A 23,121-nucleotide genomic window follows, 5' to 3' on the forward strand; every position below is an offset into this window, starting at 1 on the left:
CACACTTAACAGAACACAAATCCTTCTTAGAAAAGACAAAATAGAAACTGTACTTCATGTTTTTAGTTGTCTTATATTGTAATTTATACTTCATGTGTAAAATGTTGATTGTTCTTTGCAGTGGCATAAAAATAAAAGAACTGATTATATTAAAGATTTTGTATACTGTCCTAATGAAGTAAGTCCTACTGATGTATGTGTGCATTTGCATTTTGTCCTGTCTTTGCTATTTGTACTACTACTACTACTACTACTACTACTACTACTACTACTACCACTACTAACATTAACCACTGAACTATCACTTCTACTACCAAAATACCATTACTACTACTACTACTACTTTTGCTACTACCACTACTACTACTATAAAAAATAATAATATTAATAATAATAATAATAATAATAATAATAGTAGTAGTAGTAGTAGTAGTAAAAAGTGCTTGAGTGGTACAGCGGTCTATTATGCTAGCCTACCACCGTCTACATAGACATGATTGTCTGTTTCTGGTGTAGAGTGGGTGATTAGCGGGATGGCTATCACATCCTACAATGGACTGGCGCCCTGTCCAGGGTATATGCACCCAGTGTTTCCCAGCGACCCCGACCAGGACAAAGTAGTTTATGTAAAAAAAAAACAAATAATAATAATAATTAGAGATGCATGAGTCCCGATACTAGTATCGGGTATTAGCCCGATACCGCGCTCATTAACTCGTACTCGTACTCGCAAATGAGGCTCCGATACTAAACATCCGATACCTTGTGCCTTTTTTTTACTTCTAAAACTAAAGCAATTCATTTTTCACCCACGGGAGACAGATTGAATTATTCTCACTGACCACGCTCACACGCACGTTTAATGTTATTTAGTTCCGTTTGAAAAAAAACAAAAACCTTCAAAATAGAGCTAACAGCGAAGATGACCGGTTACAAAAGCAGCAACCGCTGTTATAGGACGTGTGTGTGTCTTTAATACTCTGTTCACAGTGTCGATACAAGTAATTCAAGGAGTCGACTCATTTTAAGCTTCTTTTCTCAGTCATCTCTCCGTGTTTACTGTTATAATGAATGATGCGGTTGTAAATAAACACCAACTACTACAGAACATTTTGTGTGACTCGCTTACATTATAAAGCTCAGGCTTAATTATACTGGTTATTACCACAGAGCGGGAGCCGACTCAGAGTCGTTTACGATTTACCGAGGTGAACCACGAATGTACGTATGTGCTGATAGAATCGGCTCAGATGGGATCGGACTGTATTATCCGTTTAAAGTAAATATTTCAATCAGCAGAATCGCATCGCATGTATGATGTGCACAACGTTAATTACGTGCGTTTATTAATGAACGTTAACGTTAGCTTGTCAGAAGCTTTCTCAATGATGTCTGTGCGGTGTTTTTTTTTTTTTTTTTTACAATTAGTGATGGCAACCCAAGCAACTGTTCCACTGCACTATTTTACACTAAAAACTACACTATTCCATAATGCTCCAGATTGCATCATTCTAAATAGGTATCGGTATCGGTGAGTACAAAAATACATGTACTTGTACTCGTACTCGGTTTGGAAAAAATGGTATCGATGCATCCCTAATAATAATGATAATAATGATAATAATAATAATAATAATAATAATAATAATAATAATAACTATTATTATTATTATTATTATTATTGCTTCTAGACTCCTTTTATTGTTGTTGTTGTTGTTTTAGTTGTACTTCGCCTTCTTGTTCGTCTTGTTTTAATAATGTATTGTTGTTGCAGATGAGTTGGATGATTAGTTCATTAATTCATCCGTAAATCCAAACTTTAATATTATTCAAATACAACATTTATTACACTTAGTCTAGTTTAAGTCATGCGTATCACAGGTGTGCAAAAAAAAAATTTTCAGGAGCTGTTTTGGTTATTCCACGTAATCTTTATGTTTTTGGGTGCGCTGAATCCGAAAATGACCTCCGTTTTGTCATAGGACATCACATTTTCTGACAATTTAGGTAACTATGTTAAATAAGGCAATTCCTCAAAATAAATGAAAGTAGACTCATAAAATTACTTTTTTATTACAAATTTTTCATGAAAATCATTTTTTTAACTGGAATGAGCTCACTAACACACACTAAAATTGATTCTTCTTCCCTGTGAGGCTCCTCTTGGTACATTTACGCTTGTGAGTAGCATCTGGAATGTCTCTCTGAAGCGTCCAACAGTAGTCTACCATCATTGTAATGCTCCATCTTCCCTGGTATCTTCTTTCCATCTCTTTAATGTCCTGGTGGAATCGTTCACCTTGCTCTTCACTCACAGCTCCCAAATTTTCAGGAAAGTTGTCAAGGTGGGAGTGGAGGAAATGCACTTTCAAACTCATCAGGCAACCTAAAGCTTGAAATGCTTTCAGCATTCGTCCGACGATCTTTTTGTAGTCAGGATCTTTGTTATTGCCTAAAAATTTCTTTATGACTTCTGTAAATGCAATCCACCCTTCTTTTTGAGGATCCGTCATGGTATTAATAAACTCTTGATCAGCTATAAGCCTTCTAATGTCTGGTCCGACGAACACACCTTCCTTCAATTTTGCCTCCGAGAGGCCTGGAAACTTGATGACCAAGTATTTGAAGCATTCTCCATCTCTTGGAAGGGATTTTACGAATTGCTTCATCAATCCCAATTTTATGTGGAGAGGTGGTAGAAGAACTTTATCGGGAGGTACCAAAGTTTCTCGGGGGAAATTTTTTTTACCAACTGTGAGCACCCTCGGCTGGCAACTCTTCTTGGTCCAGTGATTTTGTCGGTCTCGACTGTCCCATAGACACAGAAAACAAGGGTATTTGGTATACCCAGCTTGTTGCCCGAGCAGCATGCACAACACTTTCTAATCCCCGCACACTTGCCAACCGTGGTCTTCATATTTAAGTTTACGAAGAACCAATTCCAAGTTCTCGTAGGTTTCCTTGAGGTGTACGGAATGACCTACAGGGATGGAAGCATAAAAACCGCCGTTGTGGAGTAAAACTGCTTTGAGACTTCTTTTTGAAGAATCTAATCATATTGGATTTTGAATTGACCCATCAAACCTCCGACATCGATGCAATAAACCAACTTATCTTCCTGGGCAAAGTAAGGAACGAACTCCTTTTCACGATGTCTGAACCATGAAAAAGACACTCCTGGCAACAATAAATTCCTGCTTTTGAGCCTTGATCTGAGTAACTCAGCGGCATCTTTGGGAAGATTCAAGTCTCTTACCAAATCATTCATCTCCTCCTGGGAAAACAATTTTGGTCTTGTATCATCTTCAAAGTCAGAACTTGATTCATCATCTGGTTCAGGTATAACTCCATCTTCATCGGAGCTAGTTATCTCTTCCAAGGTAGCAGGGGCCTTGGGTACTGGTATATCTGTACCATGGGGGATGGGACGAATTGCTGAGTGAAGATTGGGGTATGAAATGGAATGCTTCCATTTTGAATTATACCCTTTCACATCGCATGAACAAAAGTAACAATCGTCACTATGGTTCTTTTGCTCTCGCCATACCATGGAATCCCATAACGGAAAGCTTTTTTCTTACCCTTGAACCAATTTCGGAGGTCATCAACACACCGTTTGCACACTTTATGAGGCGCCCAAGCTTTATCTTGATCTCCAAGCTTTAGTCCGAAGTATGGGAAGTATACTTTTTTCACAAAGTCTGTAATATTCAGCTGTTGCTTCAACACTGTATATTCACCACAAATGTAACAGAAACTGTCAGGCGAATTAATACACTTCCGCTGAGCCATAATGCTAATTTTAAGAAACACGGTTGAATAATGACGAGCTAACACGAACTGAGATAAAAAAGTGTGAACAGGCGAGAACCAAGAAAAAACTACTGAATCAAGTCCGGGCATGTCAGAGCCTGCGCGTTCAGCTTGCAACATGTTGATGCTGGTTTCATTAGCTCACTGTGAAAGTTCATTTCTTTGAAAGTTATATTTTTTTGGCATTGTATATCTTGAATGCACTGATGTGAATTAATTAATAGTAATTTTGACTTTAAATTTGGTTAAAAACCCTAAGATCAAAAAATACCAAAAATTGAGAAAAATGTACTAAATTTGAAGGGAATTTTGCATTTTGTGGCAAATCCTGACGTCCAGGATTTTTTTCAAATTTTTTTCCGTTTTGAATTGCACAGTTCAAAGGCAATCGGTCTCAGTACACGTTACTTCTATGCGACACGTGGAGTCGCAGTAGACCACGGAATTTAGAAAGCCTTTTTACCCCCTTGAGCTCCTCCCATGATGTACAGAAAACCACTGCTCAGTACGCTTTGTTCTAAACAGCGCAAAATGGTGGATATACCGAGACTGCTATGCTTCATGTAATATTTGGAAAGACTATTGTTGAAATGCAATGGGTTGTCCTGTGCGAGGAGAAAGGCTGCTTATTTGGTGCGTTGTGTTTTTCTGCTCGTTGGACTGTTACATAGCGCAGTTATCTTACTCGATATCGGAGGAGGTCGATCAAGGAACATTCGTGGGAAATATCTCAAAGGATTTAAACATACACTTACAGGATCTACAATCGAGGGAACTGCAAATTGTGTCTGGGTACAATAAAAGGTATTTTGATATCAATTTAAAGACGGGAGTGTTGTTTGTCAGTGAGAGAATAGACAGGGAGGAGCATTGTAGTAATGTAGAAAAGTGCATAATAAATGTAGAGGCCTTACTAAGCAATCCTATACATCTTAATAGAATTGAAATAAACGTTTTAGACATTAATGACAATGCGCCATTTTTTCTCGAAAAGTCATATTCTATTAATATTTCCGAATTAGCAGTCAGTGGAGAAAGGTTTCCATTACCAGTAGCTAATGATCTCGATTCACCAAGTAATTCTATTAAAACCTACAAGTTAAGCCCGAATGAACTTTTCTCCTTAGATGTCCTAAGCGGAGGAGAGCAAAGTGTTTCAGCTGAACTAATACTGCAAAACTCCTTAGACCGTGAAAAACAACCGGTAATCCAACTTACACTGACAGCTATAGATGGAGGAAAACTTGTGAAATCTGGTACACTACATATAGTGGTGAATGTGGAGGACGTAAATGATAACATTCCAGCGTTTACTAAGCAGCTTTATAAGGTTAGTGTGTTTGAAAACGCTCCACTAGGAACAAATATAATTAAACTGGTAGCTACCGATTTGGATGAGGGCGTCAATGGAGAGCTTTCATATTCTTTAACCGCAGGATGGGGTTCAAAGTCCTCCAAATTATTCGCCATAGACTCGGTAACTGGTGATATTACTGTTATTGGACAACTGGATCATGAGGAAAATTCTGCATATGAAATTCGTGCACAGGCTCGGGACAAAGGTTCACCCTCCCGTGCAACCCACTGTAAAGTGCTTGTTGAAGTTTTGGATGTAAATGACAATGCACCTGAGATTTCAGTGTCCTCTGTTGTGAGTTCTTTAAAAGAGGAATCTGCGTTAGGAACAGTGGTAGCATTAGTGACAGTGACAGATAAAGACAGTGGACAAAATGGAGACACTCAGGTGTACGTTTCAAGTCATGTGCCATTTAAGCTAAAATCAGCCTACAAAAATTATTATTCCTTAATTGTTAGTGGTTCTTTGGACAGAGAAGATATCTCTCAATATAATATAAGTATCGCAGCTACTGATAAAGGAAATCCACCCCTTTCTAGCACCTCTGTAATTACTGTACACATTCTTGATGTAAATGACAACGCGCCACGCTTTACAAAAGAAACCTTTAATATCTATGTTAAAGAGAATAGTCAGATTGGAGCTGCTATTTATACAGTGTCTGCCTTTGACCCTGATGTTGGTGATAATTGTAGATTATCATATTCATTAATCGGAATTTCCAAAAACATGCATGTAACATCTCTAATTAGTATAAACTCTGAAAGTGGAGACATCTACAGCTTGCAGCCATTTGATTATGAAGAAATAAAAACATTTCATTTTAAAGTCCAAGCCACAGACTCTGGAGTTCCTCCACTAAGCAGTAATGTGACTGTGAACGTTTTTATTTTGGACGAGAATGACAACAGTCCCGGCATTCTTGCACCCTATTCCGATCACATTCACACCGAGAACATTCCATATTCCGCTGAAGCTGGATACTTTGTGGCCAAGATCAGAGCTGTAGACGCTGATTCTGGTTATAACGCACTGCTTTCTTATCACATCTCTGAACCCAAAGGAAACAACTTGTTTAGGATCGGAACCAGCAGCGGAGAGCTCAGGACTAAGAGGAGAATGAGTGATAATGACCTGAAAACTCACCCTCTTGTTATTTTGGTTTCTGATAACGGAGAGCCCCCACTATCAGCCACTGTATCTATTGATGTTGTGGTTGTTGAAGGCACAAGCGACATTCAGACTCAGTTCAAACATGTACCAATAAAGGAGGAGAGATTCTCGGATTTAAATCTGTATCTGCTTATCGGAATTGTCTCGGTTTCAGTGATTTTTTTACTGAGCCTTCTAAGTTTAATAGCTGTAAAATGCTACAGAACAGACAATAATTTGAGCAAATATGGTGCTCCGATGATCACAACACATCCTGATGGGAGCTGGTCTTACTCCAAATCTGCTCAGCAGTATGATGTGTGTTTTAGCTCTGACACACTGAAGAGTGACGTAGTGGTTTTCCCGGCGTCATTTCCGCCCGCGGAAGCGGAATTAATCAGTATAAATGATGAAGACTCTCTTTATAAAACACAGACACTTCCTAACAATAAGGTAAGATAAGCCAATTTACTTATAATATGGTGTGTGTGTGTGTGTGTGTGTGTGTGTGTTTGTGTGTGTGTGTGTGTATGCGCGCGCGCGTGCCCAATGTTGGAGCTATCCTTGGTGCTGAAAGAACTGATGTTCAAAATATCGACAAATAATTTGTATTCTTTTACATATTATTAGACTACACGAGATATACATTTTACACGTCTTTTGACTCAAAATGCCTTCCATAATCTGTATTGGTTATTTATTTATTTATTTTTTTTATACAGGACAATTGACAGCTTTTCAAATGAGAATTGTACATGGATTCAAGATTTTTTATTGACAAGACCAACACTTTTCTAGATCTAGATCTAGATTCACACTCTAGATTGTAAAAAAATAACCCCCATTTATAAAGCTGGTAAATTAATACCATTAAAACATAATTTAGCTGTTATTTATTAAGGTTTTATTAGGACTGGATAATGTGTCAAACAACTTAAGTAGAAGCAGATACTATCCAAAGAAAGAGCGAATTTTACACTAGGGGACTTTTACAAAACAATAAGGGCATATACCAATAATGCTAATTATACAGTATATTTTTTTTAAAGTGTATATAATAATAAGGGTCAAAAATATAAATGGATAAGTGAAGCAATAAATAATTCGATAAATAAATAAGCAACATACAATTTCGTGTAAGAGTGTTTAAATAGGTTAACATATAGTTATACATACCGAAATGAATACGTTGAGCAAACAGAGCTAGACTAGTACTAGAGATTGAACTTTAAGTCTTACAAAATGGACACTTGGTGTCGCTATAGACCGTGCGAAAAAAAATATATATTAGCTTCCTCTGCGTGGGGCAATTGAATGGACACCCAAGTAGCAATAAGAAATCCGAGCATTGTTACTTGACGCACAAAATGGTGTACATGCAGCAACAATGGACTTATTCTTAATACAACACTTGTATTAAAAAAAAACATACTATTTTGAAAAACATGTATGTCTAAGAGGAACAATTGAATGTCATTCTTACCTAGCCTGCTTTCGCTGAGATGGGTTATCTTGTACAAATATTCTGTTTTGCTTTTGTGTTTTCTAGACCTCTAAACAGCACAAATATATTTTTTCTGTATTAACATTTGTGAGAAATATCGTAAGTGATTTAAAGTCATTATAATGGTCAATATATGTATATATAAGTTTTAAACTTTCTTATTATCTTGTCTGTTATGCTAGCTTACCACCGTCTACATAGACATGATTGTCTGTTTCTGGTGTAGAGTGGGTGATTAGCGGGATGGCTATTACATCCTACAATGGACTGGCACCCTGTCCAGTGTATATGCATTCAGTGTTTCCCAGCGACCCCGACTAGGACAAAGTAGTTTATGTAAATAAAATAATAATAATAATAACAATAAAAATAATAATTACGACGACGACGATTGTTATTATTATTATTATTATTATTATTATTATTATTGTTGTTGTTGTTGTTGTTGTTGTTGTTTGTTGTTTTAGTTGTACTTCGCCTTCTTGTTCGTCTTGTTTTAATTATTTATTGTTGTTGCAGATGAGTTGGATGATTAGTTCATTAATTCATCCGTAAATCCAAACTTTAATATTAAACAAATACAACATTTATTACACTAGTCTAGTTTAAGTCATGCGTATAATAATTGCACAGTTCGCAAAGGCAATCGGTCTCAGTACACGTTACTTCTATGCGACACGTGGAGTCGCAGTAGACCACGGAATTTAGAAAGCCTTTTTACCCCCTTGAGCTCCTCCCATGATGTACAGAGAACCACTGCTCAGTGCGCTTTGTTCTATACAGCGCAAAATGGTGGATATACCGAGACTGCTATGCTTCATGTAATATTTGGAAAGACTATTGTTGAAATGCAATGGGTTGTCCTGTGCGAGGAGAAAGGCTGCTTATTTGGTGCGTTGTGTTTTTCTGCTCGCTGGACTGTTACATAGCGCAGTTATCTTACTCGATATCGGAGGAGGTAGATCAAGGAACATTCGTGGGAAATATCTCAAAGGATTTAAACATACACTTACAGGATTTACAATCGAGGGAACTGAAGATTGTGTCTGGGTACAATAAAAGGTATTTTGATATCAATTTAAAGACAGGAGTGTTGTTTGTCAATAAGAGAATAGACAGGGAGGAACTTTGTAGTAATGCAGAAAAGTGCATAATAAATATAGAGGTCTTACTGAGTAATCCCATGAATCTTAATAGAATTGAAATAAACGTTTTAGACATTAATGACAATGCGCCATTTTTTCTTGAAAAGTCATATTCTATGAATATTTCCGAATTAGCAGTCAGTGGAGAAAGGTTTCCATTACCAGTAGCTAATGATCTCGATTCACCTAATAATTCTATTAAAAACTACAAGTTAAGCCCAAATGAACTTTTCTCCTTAGATGTTCTAAGCGGAGGAGAGCAAAGTGTTTCAGCTGAACTAATACTGCAAAACTCCTTAGACCGTGAAAAACAACCGGTAATCCAACTTACACTGACAGCTATAGATGGAGGAAAACTTGTGAAATCTGGTACACTACATATAGTGGTGAATGTGGAGGACGCAAATGATAACAGTCCAGCATTTACTAAGCAGCTTTATAAGGTTAGTGTGTTTGAAAACGCTCCACTAGGAACAAATATAATTAAACTGGTAGCTACCGATTTGGATGAGGGCGTCAACGCAGAGCTTTCATATTCTTTAACCGCAGGATGGGGTTCAAAGTCCTCCAAATTATTCGCCATAGACTCGGTAACTGGTGATATTACTGTTATTGGACAACTGGATCATGAGGAAAATTCCGCATATGAAATTCGTGCACAGGCTCGGGACAAAGGTTCACCCTCCCGTGCAACCCACTGTAAAGTGCTTGTTGAAGTTTTGGATGTAAATGACAACGCACCTGAGATATCAGTGTCTTCTGTTATGAGTTCTTTAAAAGAGGAATCGGCGTCAGGAACAGTGGTAGCATCAGTAACAGTGACAGATAAAGACAATGGACAAAATGGAGACACTCAGGTGTATGTTTCAAGTCATGTGCCGTTTAAGCTAAAATCAGCCTACAAAAATTATTATTCCTTAATTGTTAGTGGTTCTTTGGACAGAGAAAATATCTCTCAATATAATATAAGTATCACAGCTACTGATAAAGGAAATCCACCCCTGTCTAGCACCTCTGTAATTACTGTACACATTCTTGATGTAAATGACAACGCGCCACGCTTTACAAAAGAAACCTTTAATATATATGTTAAAGAGAATAGTCAGATTGGAGCTGCTATTTATACAGTGTCTGCCTTTGACCCTGATGTTGGTGATAATTGTAGATTATCATATTCATTAATCGGAATTTCCAAAAACATGCATGTAACATCTCTAATTAGTATAAACTCTGAAAGTGGAGACATCTACAGCTTGCAGCCATTTGATTATGAAGAAATAAAAACATTTCATTTTAAAGTCCAAGCCACAGACTCTGGAGTTCCTCCACTAAGCAGTAATGTGACTGTGAACGTTTTTATTTTGGACGAGAATGACAACAGTCCCGGCATTCTTGCACCCTATTCCGATCACATTCACACCGAGAACATTCCATATTCCGCTGAAGCTGGATACTTTGTGGCCAAGATCAGAGCTGTAGACGCTGATTCTGGTTATAACGCACTGCTTTCTTATCACATCTCTGAACCCAAAGGAAACAACTTGTTTAGGATCGGAACCAGCAGCGGAGAGCTCAGGACTAAGAGGAGAATGAGTGATAATGACCTGAAAACTCACCCTCTTGTTATTTTGGTTTCTGATAACGGAGAGCCCCCACTATCAGCCACTGTATCTATTGATGTTGTGGTTGTTGAAGGCACAAGCGACATTCAGACTCAGTTCAAACATGTACCAATAAAGGAGGAGAGATTCTCGGATTTAAATCTGTATCTGCTTATCGGAATTGTCTCGGTTTTAGTGATTTTTTTACTGAGCCTTCTAAGTTTAATAGCTGTAAAATGCTACAGAACAGACAATAATTTGAGCAAATATGGTGCTCCGATGATCACAACACATCCTGATGGGAGCTGGTCTTACTCCAAATCTGCTCAGCAGTATGATGTGTGTTTTAGCTCTGACACACTGAAGAGTGACGTAGTGGTTTTCCCGGCGTCATTTCCGCCCGCGGAAGCGGAATTAATCAGTATAAATGATGAAGACTCTCTTTATAAAACACAGACACTTCCTAACAATAAGGTAAGATAAGCCAATTTACTTATAATATGGTGTGTGTGTGTGTGTGTGTGTGTGTGTGTGTGTGTTTGTGTGTGTGTGCGCGCGCGCGCGCGCGCTTAATGTTGGAGCCATCCTTGGTGCTGAGAGAACTTCTGTTCAAAATTTTGACAAATAATCTGTATTCTTTTACATATTATTAGACTACACGAGATATACATTTTACACGTCTTTTGACTCTAAATGCTTTTCATAAACTGTATTGGTTATTTCTCTTTTTTTTAACACAGGACAATTGACAGCTTTTCACATTAGATTTGTACATGGATTCAAGATTTTTTATTGACAAAACCAATTCTTTTCCCTTCTAGATTGTAAAAAAATAACCCCCATTTACAAAGCTGGAAACCTAATAAATTAATGCCATTAAAACATAATTTAGCAGTTATTTATTAAGGTTTTCTTAGGACTGGATAATGTGTCAAACAACTTAATTAGAAGCAGATACTATCCAAATAAAGAGCGAATTTTACACTAGGAGATTTTTACAAAACAATAAGGGCATATACCAATAATGCTAATTATATATTTTTCAAAAGTGTATATAATAATAAGGGTAAAAAATTTAAATGGATAAGCGAAGAAATAAACAATTCGATAAATAAATAAGCAACATACAATTTCGTGTAAGAGTGTTTAAATAGGTTAACATATAGTTATACATACCGAAATTAATACGTTGAGCAAACAGATCTAATACAGTGCTAGAGCTTGAACTCTAAGTCTTACAAAATGGGCACTTGGTGTCGCTATAGACCGTGCGAAAAAATATATACAGTGTATCACAAAAGTGAGTACACCCCTCACATTTCTGCAAATATTTTATTATATCTTTTCATGGGACAACACTATAGAACTGAAACTTGGATATAACTTACAGTAGTCAGTGTACAACTTGTATAGCAGTGTAGATTTACTGTCTTCTGAAAATAACTCAACACACAGCCATTAATGTCTAAATGGCTGGCAACATAAGTGAGTACACCCCACAGTGAACATGTCCAAATTGTGCCCAAAGTGTCAATATTTTGTGTGACCACCATTATTATCCAGCACTGCCTTAACCCTCCTGGGCATGGAATTCACCAGAGCTGCACAGGTTGCTACTGGAATCCTCTTCCACTCCTCCATGATGACATCACGGAGCTGGTGGATGTTAGACACCTTGAACTCCTCCACCTTCCACTTGAGGATGCGCCACAGGTGCTCAATTGGGTTTAGTCCATCACCTTTAACTTCAGCTTCCTCAGCAAGGCAGTTGTCATCTTGGAGGTTGTGTTTGGGGTCGTTATCCTGTTGGAAAACTGCCATGAGGCCCAGTTTTCGAAGGGAGGGGATCATGCTCTGTTTCAGAATGTCACAGTACATGTTGGAATTCATGTTTCCCTCAATGAACTGCAGCTCCCCAGTGGCAGCAACACTCATGCAGCCCAAGACCATGATGCTACCACCACCATGCTTGACTGTAGGCAAGATACAGTTGTCTTGGTACTTCTCACCAGGGCGCCGCCACACATGCTGGACACCATCTGAGCCAAACAAGTTTATCTTGGTCTCGTCAGACCACAGGGCATTCCAGTAATCCATGTTCTTGGACTGCTTGTTTTCAGCAAACTGTTTGCGGGCTTTCTTGTGCGTCAGCTTCCTTCTGGGATGACGACCATGCAGACCGAGTTGATGCAGTGTGCGGCGTATGGTCTGAGCACTGACAGGCTGACCTCCCACGTCTTCAACCTCTGCAGCAATGCTGGCAGCACTCATGTGTCTATTTTTTAAAGCCAACCTCTGGATATGACGCCGAACACGTAGACTCAACTTCTTTGGTCGACCCTGGCGAAGCCTGTTCCGAGTGGAACCTGTCCTGGAAAACCGCTGTATGACCTTGGCCACCAGGCTGTAGCTCAGTTTCAGGGTGTTAGCAATCTTCTTATAGCCCAGGCCATCTTTGTGGAGAGCAACAATTCTATTTCTCACATCCTCAGAGAGTTCTTTGCCATGAGGTGCCATGTTGAATATCCAGTGGCCAGTATGAGAGAATTGTACCCAAAACACCAAATTTAACAGCCCTGCTCCCCATTTACACCTGGGACCTTGACACAGGACACCAGGGAGGGACAACGACACATTTGGGCACAATTTGGACATGTTCACTGTGGGGTGTACTCACTTATGTTGCCAGCTATTTAGACATTAATGGCTGTGTGTTGAGTTATTTTCAGAAGACAGTAAATCTACACTGCTATACAAGCTGTACACTGACTACTCTAAGTTATATCCAAGTTTCATGTCTATAGTGTTGTCCCATGAAAAGATATAATGAAATATTTGCAGAAATGTGAGGGGTGTACTCACTTTTGTGATACACTGTATTTGCTTCCTCTGCGTGGGGCAATTGAATGGACACCCAAGTAGCATTAAGAAATCCGAGTTACTTGGCGCACAAAATGGTGTACATGCAGCAACAAAGAACTTCTGCTTAATGCAACACTTGTATTAAAAAATACTATTTTGAAAAACATGTATGTCTAAGAAGAACAATTGGATGTCATTCTTACCTAGCCTGCTTTCGCTGAGATGGGTTATCTTGTACAAATATTCTGCTTTGGTTTTGTGTTTTCTAGACCTCTAAACAGCACAAATATATTTTTCTGTATTAACATTTGTGAGAAATATCGTAAGTGATTTAAAGCCATGATAATGGTCAATATATGTAGATATACAGGGGTTGGACAATGAAACTGAAACACCTGTCATTTTAGTGTGGGAGGTTTCATGGCTAAATTGGACCAGTCTGGTGGCCAATCTTCATTAATTGCACATTGCACCAGTAAGAGCAGAGTGTGAAGGTTCAATTAGCAGGGTAAGAGCACAGTTTTGCTCAAAATATTGCAATGCACACAACATTATGGGTGACATACCAGAGTTCAAAAGAGGACAAATTGTTGGTGCACGTCTTGCTGGCGCATCTGTGACCAAGACAGCAAGTCTTTGTGATGTATCAAGAGCCACGGTATCCAGGGTAATGTCAGCATACCACCAAGAAGGACAAACCACATCCAACAGGATTAACTGTGGACGCAAGAGGAAGCTGTCTGAAAGGGATGTTCGGGTGCTAACCCGGATTGTATCCAAAAAACATAAAACCACGGCTGCCCAAATCACGGCAGAATTAAATGTGCACCTCAACTCTCCTGTTTCCACCAGAACTGTCCGTCGGGAGCTCCACAGGGTCAATATACACGGCCGGGCTGCTATAGCCAAACCTTTGGTCACTCGTGCCAATGCCAAACGTCGGTTTCAATGGTGCAAGGAGCGCAAATCTTGGGCTGTGGACAATGTGAAACATGTATTGTTCTCTGACGAGTCCACCTTTACTGTTTTCCCCACATCCGGGAGAGTTACGGTGTGGAGAAGCCCCAAAGAAGCGTACCACCCAGACTGTTGCATGCCCAGAGTGAAGCATGGGGGTGGATCAGTGATGGTTTGGGCTGCCATATCATGGCATTCCCTTGGCCCAATACTTGTGCTAGATGGGCGCGTCACTGCCAAGGACTACCGAACCATTCTGGAGGACCATGTGCATCCAATGGCGGTGCCGTGTATCAGGATGACAATGCACCAATACAGACAGCAAGACTGGTGAAAGATTGGTTTGATGAACATGAAAGTGAAGTTGAACATCTCCCATGGCCTGCACAGTCACCAGATCTAAATATTATTGAGCCACTTTGGGGTGTTTTGGAGAAGCGAGTCAGGAAACGTTTTCCTCCACCAGCATCACGTAGTGACCTGGCCACTATCCTGCAAGAAGAATGGCTTAAAATCCCTCTGACCACTGTGCAGGACTTGTATATGTCATTTCCAAGACGAATTGATGCTGTATTGGCCGCAAAAGGAGGCCCTACACCATACTAATAAATTATTGTGGTCTAAAACCAGGTGTTTCAGTTATTTTGTCCAACCCCTGTAAGTTTTAAACTTTTTTATTATCTTGTCTGTTATGCTAGCCTACCACCGTCTACATAGACATGATTGTCTGTTTCTGGTGTTGAGTAGGTAATTAACGGGATGGCTATCACATCCTACAATAGACAGGCACCCTGTCCAGGGTATATGCACCCAGTGTTTCCCAGCGACCCCGACCAGGACAAATTAGTTTATGTAAAAAAAATAATAATAATGATGATGATGATGATTATTATTATTATTATGGCTTCTAGACTCCTATTATTATTATTATTATTGTTATTATTATTATTATTATAATTATTGTTGTTGTTGTTGTTGTTGTTGTTTTAGTTGCACTTCGCCTTTTTGTTCGTCTTGTTTTAATTATTTATTGTTGTTGCAGATGAGTTGGATAATTATTTCATTCATTCATCCGTAAATCCAAACTTTAATATTAATCAAATACAACATTTATTACACTTAGTCTAGTTTAAGTCATGCGTATAATAATTGCACAGTTCGCAACGGCAATCGGTCTCAGTACACGTTACTTCTATGCGACACGTGGAGTCGCAGTAGACCACGGAATTTAGAAAGCCTTTTTACCCCCTTGAGCTCCTCCCATGATGTACAGAGAACCACTGTTCAGTGCGCTTTGTTCTATACAGCGCAAAATGGTGGATATACCGAGACTGCTATGCTTCATGTAATATTTGGAAAGACTATTGTTGAAATGCAATGGGTTGTCCTGTGCGAGGAGAAAGGCTGCTTATTTGGTGCGTTGTGTTTTTCTGCTCGTTGGACTGTTATACAGCGCAGTTATCTTACTCGATATCGGAGGAGGTAGATCAAGGAACATTCGTGGGAAATATCTCAAAGGATTTAAACATACACTTACAGGATCTACAATCGAGGGAACTGCAAATTGTGTCTGGGTACAATAAAAGGTATTTTGATATCAATTTAAAGACGGGAGTGTTGTTTGTCAGTGAGAGAATAGACAGGGAGGAGCATTGTAGTAATGTAGAAAAGTGCATAATAAATGTAGAGGCCTTACTAAGCAATCCTATACATCTTAATAGAATTGAAATAAACGTTTTAGACATTAATGACAATGCGCCGTTTTTTCTTGAAAAGTCATATTCTATTAATATTTCCGAATCAGCAATCAGTGGAGAAAGGTTTCCATTACCAGTAGCCAATGACCTCGATTCACCAAGTAATTCTATTAAAAACTACAAGTTAAGCCCAAATGAACTTTTATCCTTAGATGTCCTAAGCGGAGGAGAGCAAAGTGTTTCAGCTGAACTAATACTGCAAAACTCCTTAGACCGTGAAAAACAACCGGTAATCCAACTTACACTGACAGCTATAGATGGAGGAAAACTTGTGAAATCTGGTACACTACATATAGTGGTGAATGTGGAGGACGCAAATGATAACATTCCAGCGTTTACTAAGCAGCTTTATAAGGTTAGTGTGTTTGAAAACGCTCCAGTAGAAACAAATATAATTAAACTGGTAGCTACCGATTTGGATGAGGGCGTCAACGCAGAGCTTTCATATTCTTTAACCGCAGGATGGGGTTCAAAGTCCTCCAAATTATTCGCCATAGACTCGGTAACTGGTGATATTACTGTCATTGGACAACTAGATTATGAGGAAAATTCTGCATATGAAATTCGTGCACAGGCTCGGGACAAAGGTTCACCCTCCCGTGCAACCCACTGTAAAGTGCTTGTTGAAGTTTTGGATGTAAATGACAATGCACCTGAGATTTCAGTGTCCTCTTTTATGGGTTATTTAAAAGAGGAATCGGCGTTAGGAACAGTGGTAGCATTAGTGACAGTGACAGATAAAGACAGTGGACAAAATGGAGACACTCAGGTGTATGTTTCAAGTCATGTGCCGTTTAAGCTAAAATCAGCCTACAAAAATTATTATTCCTTAATTGTTAGTGGTTCTTTGGACAGAGAAAATATCTCTCAATATAATATAAGTATCACAGCTACTGATAAAGGAAATCCACCCCTGTCTAGCACCTCCGTAATTACTGTACACATTCTTGATGTAAATGACAACGCGCCACGCTTTACAAAAGAAACCTTTAGTATATATGTTAAAGAGAATAGTCAGACTGGAGCTGCTATTCATACAGTGTCTGCCTTTGATCCTGATGTTGGTGATAATTGTAGATTATCATATTCATTAATCGGAATTTCCAAAAACATGCATGTAACATCTCTAATTAGTATAAACTCTGAAAGTGGAGACATCTACAGCTTGCAGCCATTTGATTATGAAGAAATAAAAACATTTCATTTTAAAGTCCAAGCCACAGACTCTGGAGTTCCTCCACTAAGCAGTAATGTGACTGTGAACGTTTTTATTTTGGACGAGAATGACAACAGTCCCGGCATTCTTGCACCCTATTCCGATCACATTCACACCGAGAACATTCCATATTCCGCTGAAGCTGGATACTTTGTGGCCAAGATCAGAGCTGTAGACGCTGATTCTGGTTATAACGCACTGCTTTCTTATCACATCTCTGAACCCAAAGGAAACAACTTGTTTAGGATCGGAACCAGCAGCGGAGAGCTCAGGACTAAGAGGAGAATGAGTGATAATGACCTGAAAACTCACCCTCTTGTTATTTTGGTTTCTGATAACGGAGAGCCCCCACTATCAGCCACTGTATCTATTGATGTTGTGGTTGTTGAAGGCACAAGCGACATTCAGACTCAGTTCAAACATGTACCAATAAAGGAGGAGAGATTCTCGGATTTAAATCTGTATCTGCTTATCGGAATTGTCTCGGTTTCAGTGATTTTTTTACTGAGCCTTCTAAGTTTAATAGCTGTAAAATGCTACAGAACAGACAATAATTTGAGCAAATATGGTGCTCCGATGATCACAACACATCCTGATGGGAGCTGGTCTTACTCCAAATCTGCTCAGCAGTATGATGTGTGTTTTAGCTCTGACACACTGAAGAGTGACGTAGTGGTTTTCCCGGCGTCATTTCCGCCCGCGGAAGCGGAATTAATCAGTATAAATGATGAAGACTCTCTTTATAAAACACAGACACTTCCTAACAATAAGGTAAGATAAGCCAATTTACTTATAATATGGTGTGTGTGTGATTGTGTGTGTGCTTTATGTCCTTATTTGTCATGCCAATAAAGCTTCTTTTGAGTTAAGTGTCGCTCAATGTTGGAGCTATCCGTGGTGCTGAGATTACTTCTGTTCAAAATATTGACAAATAATCTGTATTCTTTTACAGATTATTAGCCTATAGGAGATATACATTTTACATGTCTTTTGACTCTAAATGCCTTTCATAATCTGTATTGGTTATTTTCTTTTTTTACACAAGGCAATTGACAGCTTTTCAAATTAGATTTGTACATGGATTCAAGATTTTTTATTGACAAAACCAACACTTTTCCCATCTAGATTGTAAAAAAATAACCTTACAAAGCTGGAAACCTAATAAATTAATGCCATTAAAACATAATTTAGCAGTTATTTTTTAAGGTTTTATTAGGACTGGCATATACCAATAATAATAATTATATATTTTTTAAAGTGTATATAATGATAAGGGTCAAAAATATCAATAAATGAAGTAAAGAAATAAATAATTAGATAAATAAATAAGCAACATACAATTTCGTGTAAGAGTGTTTAAATAGGTTTACATATACAGTAGTTATACATACCGAAATGAATACGTTGAGCAAACAGAGCTAGACCAATAAAGATTGAACTCTAAGTCTTACAAAATGGGCACTTGGCGTCGCCGTGCATAATATATATATACAGTATATGCTTCCTCTGCGTGGGGCAATTGAGTGGACGCCCAAGTAGCATTAAGAATTCCGAGCATTGTTACTGTTACTTGACAAAATGGTGTACATGCAGCAGCGAAGGACTTTTTTAAAATACTATTTTCAAAAACATTTATGTCTAAGAAGAACAATTGGATGTCAGTCTTACCTAGCCTGCTTTCGTTGAGATGGGTTGTCCTGTACAAATATTCTGCTTTGGTTTTGTGTTTACTAGACCTCTAAACAGCACAAATATATTTTTTGTATTAACTTTTGTGAGAAATATTGTGTGACAAGTTTTAAACGTTCTTATTATATTTCCCTCTTATGGTCAGGGTGTTTAGTGTTATTCACAATCAGTTTGCTGAACGTGTACGTGTTCTGATAATGTCCACAAGGTGTCACTAGCAGTCTGCGCTTCCTTTAACTCTTCCGAGATTCCTCCTCGTCTACGGAGAGGGCGTTCAGGCTCGCCTACAGCTTTTGTTTGAGAGATACAACAGCGTTATGTCATTTTTGTCAACCAATCTTTAGATTAAATTGAACTGCCATGCACGCAGTATATAGGTGAATATGACTAAAATGGTCAAGCTGGAATATATGTCATGGATTATTTTCGCCTGGCTATGTTGTCTTTTTAGCTCTGTGAGGGGACAGATTGTATATTCTGTGTCGGAGGAAAGCAGTCCTGGGACTACGGTGGGAGACTTAGCCAAAGATTTAAAGCTCAATGTACAAGACTTGGAACAACGTGGATTTCAGATTGTTTCAGGAGCCAATACAGGGTATTTTAATTTGAATGTGAAAACTGGAGTCCTAAATGTAAAAGAAAGAATAGACCGCGACGAGCTATGTGGACGTAGCTTAAAATGCGCTTTGGAATTAGAAGCTATTGTTAATTCACCTCTAAACATGTACCGATTTGAGGTTAACATATTGGATAGCAATGACCACGCGCCTGTATTTCGTTCCTTAAATGGAATTATAAATATTTCAGAATCTGCTTCTCTTGGAGATAGATTTGCTTTACCGAGTGCATTTGATTCAGATGTTGGCAGCAACTCTATAAAAAGCTACAAACTCAGCCAAAATGAACACTTTTCTTTGGATGTACATAGCGGGGAGCAGAGTGTTTCAGCCGAATTAGTACTTCAGAAGGTTCTAGACAGAGAGAAACAGCCTATGCTTCAGCTCATATTAACAGCCATAGACGGAGGAAAACCTCCAAAATCCGGCACAATAAATTTAACAGTAAATGTAATTGATGTCAATGATAACACTCCTGTGTGTGGGAAATCACTTTATAAAACAAACGTATCTGAGGATTCACCACCTGGTACATCTGTTATAAAGGTTCACGCAGATGATGCGGATGACGGGCTGAATGGGGAAATTGTGTATTCATTTGTAAATCATGACGGTGATGAAAGTATTGATTTCTTTAACATTGACTCTAATACCGGCGAAATAACAGTTAAGGTACAGTTGGATCACGAGTTAAACAGTGCGGTTGAAATTCGAGTCAAGGCTAGAGACAAAGGCTCAAATTCAAGGGCAGCCTTTTGTAAAATATTAGTTGAAATTATTGATGTTAATGATAACATTCCAGAAGTATATGTCACATCACTAGTTAACGTGTTTAAAGAAGATACGCCAGATGGGACAATGATTGGTTTACTAACGGTAAAGGACAACGATGCTGGTAAAAATGGAGCTGTCTTCCTAAAATTAAAAGCATCTCTGCCATTTGCTTTACAAAACACATATAAAAATAGATATTCCTTAATTGTAAAAGGGTCTTTAGACAGAGAAATTGTAGCTCAATATAATATATGTATTATAGCTACTGATAAAGGAACTCCACCTCTCTCCAGCACCACTGTCATTACTGTACACGTTTCAGACGCGAATGACAACGCACCGCACTTCATAGAGTCCGATCTTAATGTTTATCTGAAAGAAAATAGTCAAATTGGAACTGTTATCTATACGGTAACTGCTTTTGATTCTGATGTTGGTGAAAATGCCAGGATATCATACTCATTACTGGAAAACTCTAAAAGCATTCCTATAATGTCTATGGTCAACATAAACTCTGACAGTGGAGATATTTACAGTTTACAGTCTTTTAATTATGAGGATATTAAAACATTTCATTTTAAAGTTCAGGCCACAGACGTTGGCATTCCTCCAATGAGTAGTAACGTGACTGTGAACGTTTATATTTTGGATGAGAATGACAACAGTCCTTGGATTCTTGCACCTTACTCTGAACATGGGTCTGTTCACACTGAGAACATTCCTTATTCTGCTGAAGCAGGCTACCTTGTGGCCAAAATCAGAGCTGTAGATGCTGATTCTGGTTATAATGCACTGCTTTCTTATCACATCTCTGAACCCAAAGGAAACAACTTGTTTCGAATTGGAACCAGCAGTGGGGAGATCAGGACTAAGAGAAGAATGAGTGATAATGACCTGAAAGCTCACCCGCTGGTCATTTTGGTTTCTGATAACGGAGAGCCCTCACTATCAGCAACTGTATCTTTTGATGTTGTGGTAGCTGAAAGCACAGATGACATTCAAACCCCATTCAAACATGTGCCAAAGAAGAAGGAAAGCATGTCGAATTTAAATCTATATTTGCTAATCGCCATTGTGTCGGTTTCAGCAATATTTTTATTGAGTTTTGTCAGTTTGACAGCTGTAAGATGCTACAGGACAGATGGTAACTTTAGCAGATACAGTGCTCCAGTGATCACCACACATCCTGATGGGAGCTGGTCTTACTCCAAATCTGCTCAGCAGTATGACATGTGTTTTAGCTCAGACACACTGAAGAGTGATGTGATAGTCTTCCCTGGGACATTTTTGCCTGCAGATGAGGAACTTAGCAGTATAAATGGAGGAGACACATTTAACAGAACACAAATGCTTTCAAATGAAGAAAAGGTAAGACCTTTCCATATAGTGTTGTATATATTTTTGTCTAATATATAAAATATCTAAAGTGTAATTTATATTGGTTTATTGCATATTTTACTGATGGCAGTCTGAATAGTTATTTTTGTCTTTGGCACAGAAATCTTAACATGTTTTTCCCAAAAACGAGATTAAACGCACAAAATTGGTGTATAGATTTTTCTATAAGTATTTTTAAGTTGCATTTCTTGATGCAGCAGTAAACTTTGGTAAATTACAATGGTTTTCCAAAGTATTCAAGCCTGTGTGCCTATGTTTATCATAATAACATTAAATGCCATCTGGGGGCTCAAAGGTTACATTCTATAGTGGATTCCAGTGGTTTTTCGATCTTGCATTGATAATTTTTTTTTAGCTGATTTTCAATTCTTTTACAAAGTTAAGTGGTGAGCCACAAAACATATTAGATTGCAAAAAAATAGATCCTCTTATTTAACCCATGTCCAACCTTTTTTTGATTGTGTTGCAGGCATCATATTCAAGATATAGTCATAAAATCCAATTTCGTTTTTCAGCCAGAACAATAAAAATTTATATTTACTGTCGTTAGTTAAATAAAAATTCAAGCAAACTAAAAACAAATTAAACAGAATCCTGTTTGTATTGCATTTTACAAAATGTTCAGCATAGTTTGTAGTCACAGAATTCATAGAGGTTCTCAGTTTTGTGGTTATCTATCCTCAACTCGAACCAGTTCGTCTTTATATATGCAGTTAGTTAATGTTTGACATACTTCCCTTTGACTTTATTTATTTATTCTGTTTCATCTGTTTTATCAGCCCTTTAATTAGAGAACCTTCTAATTTGGGGGAAAAATAGGCTCCATATATGATGTTTAAAAAATGCCTGAGCTTTACAATATGAATATAAAGTTTAGTTAATTTGTTGTTGTAATAATTTAAAAAGTTATTTTATATTATTATCAGAGGTGGAAAGAGTACTAAAATATTGTACTCAAGTAAAAGTACTATTACTTTAATGATTTTTTACTTAAGTACGAGTAAAATTACTAGTCTAAAAATCTACTCAAGTAAAAAGTAACTCATTTAAAATTGACTCAGAGTAAACGTTACTTCGTTACTTTTTTAACAGAAGGAGAGACGTCATTTTCCAACAGAAGTTGATAGATGAATGATACAGCAGACTACACACAGCTCACCAGCCATGCAGCATATTAGCAGTTCATGTGTGGATTTAACCTCTCTACACACCTAACAGACTGCAACTGCTGTTATCAATTCAAAATAGCATTATTTCTGTTTATCCTCAATAAAAGGGT

At 38.0% G+C, this 23,121-nt stretch overlaps 3 protein-coding genes across 4 annotated transcripts in view; all 3 read left to right on the top strand.

The window, feature by feature from the left end:
• The first annotated feature begins 4,408 nt into the window (after positions 1-4,408).
• LOC134315417 (protocadherin alpha-3-like) lies at positions 4,409-6,784 on the top strand. The gene has a single exon (XM_062996429.1). The coding sequence runs from the start codon at positions 4,409-4,411 to the stop codon at positions 6,782-6,784; it is 2,376 nt and encodes a 791-aa protein (XP_062852499.1).
• A 1,895-nt stretch (positions 6,785-8,679) lies between these two features.
• Positions 8,680-11,055, top strand: LOC134315573 (protocadherin alpha-3-like). The gene has a single exon (XM_062996442.1). It carries the CDS (start codon positions 8,680-8,682, stop codon positions 11,053-11,055), a length of 2,376 nt encoding a protein of 791 aa, XP_062852512.1.
• A 4,668-nt stretch (positions 11,056-15,723) lies between these two features.
• LOC134309135 (protocadherin alpha-C2-like) overlaps positions 15,724-23,121 on the top strand; it is a 52,024-nt gene continuing 44,626 nt past the window's right edge. Inside the window, exon 1 of one of the 2 annotated variants that reach the window (XM_062990783.1) lies at positions 15,724-18,135. In XM_062990783.1, the coding sequence (XP_062846853.1) occupies positions 15,769-18,135 (2,367 nt within the window). In that variant the 5' untranslated portion in view covers positions 15,724-15,768. Of the gene's footprint in view, positions 18,136-19,322; positions 21,813-23,121 lie in introns of those variants that run through there. The other variant, XM_062990776.1, reaches the window with a different exon arrangement.

The sequence above is a fragment of the Trichomycterus rosablanca genome, chromosome 1 (genome assembly GCF_030014385.1).
Source record: "Trichomycterus rosablanca isolate fTriRos1 chromosome 1, fTriRos1.hap1, whole genome shotgun sequence".
NCBI classification, from domain to species: Eukaryota; Metazoa; Chordata; class Actinopteri; order Siluriformes; family Trichomycteridae; genus Trichomycterus; species Trichomycterus rosablanca.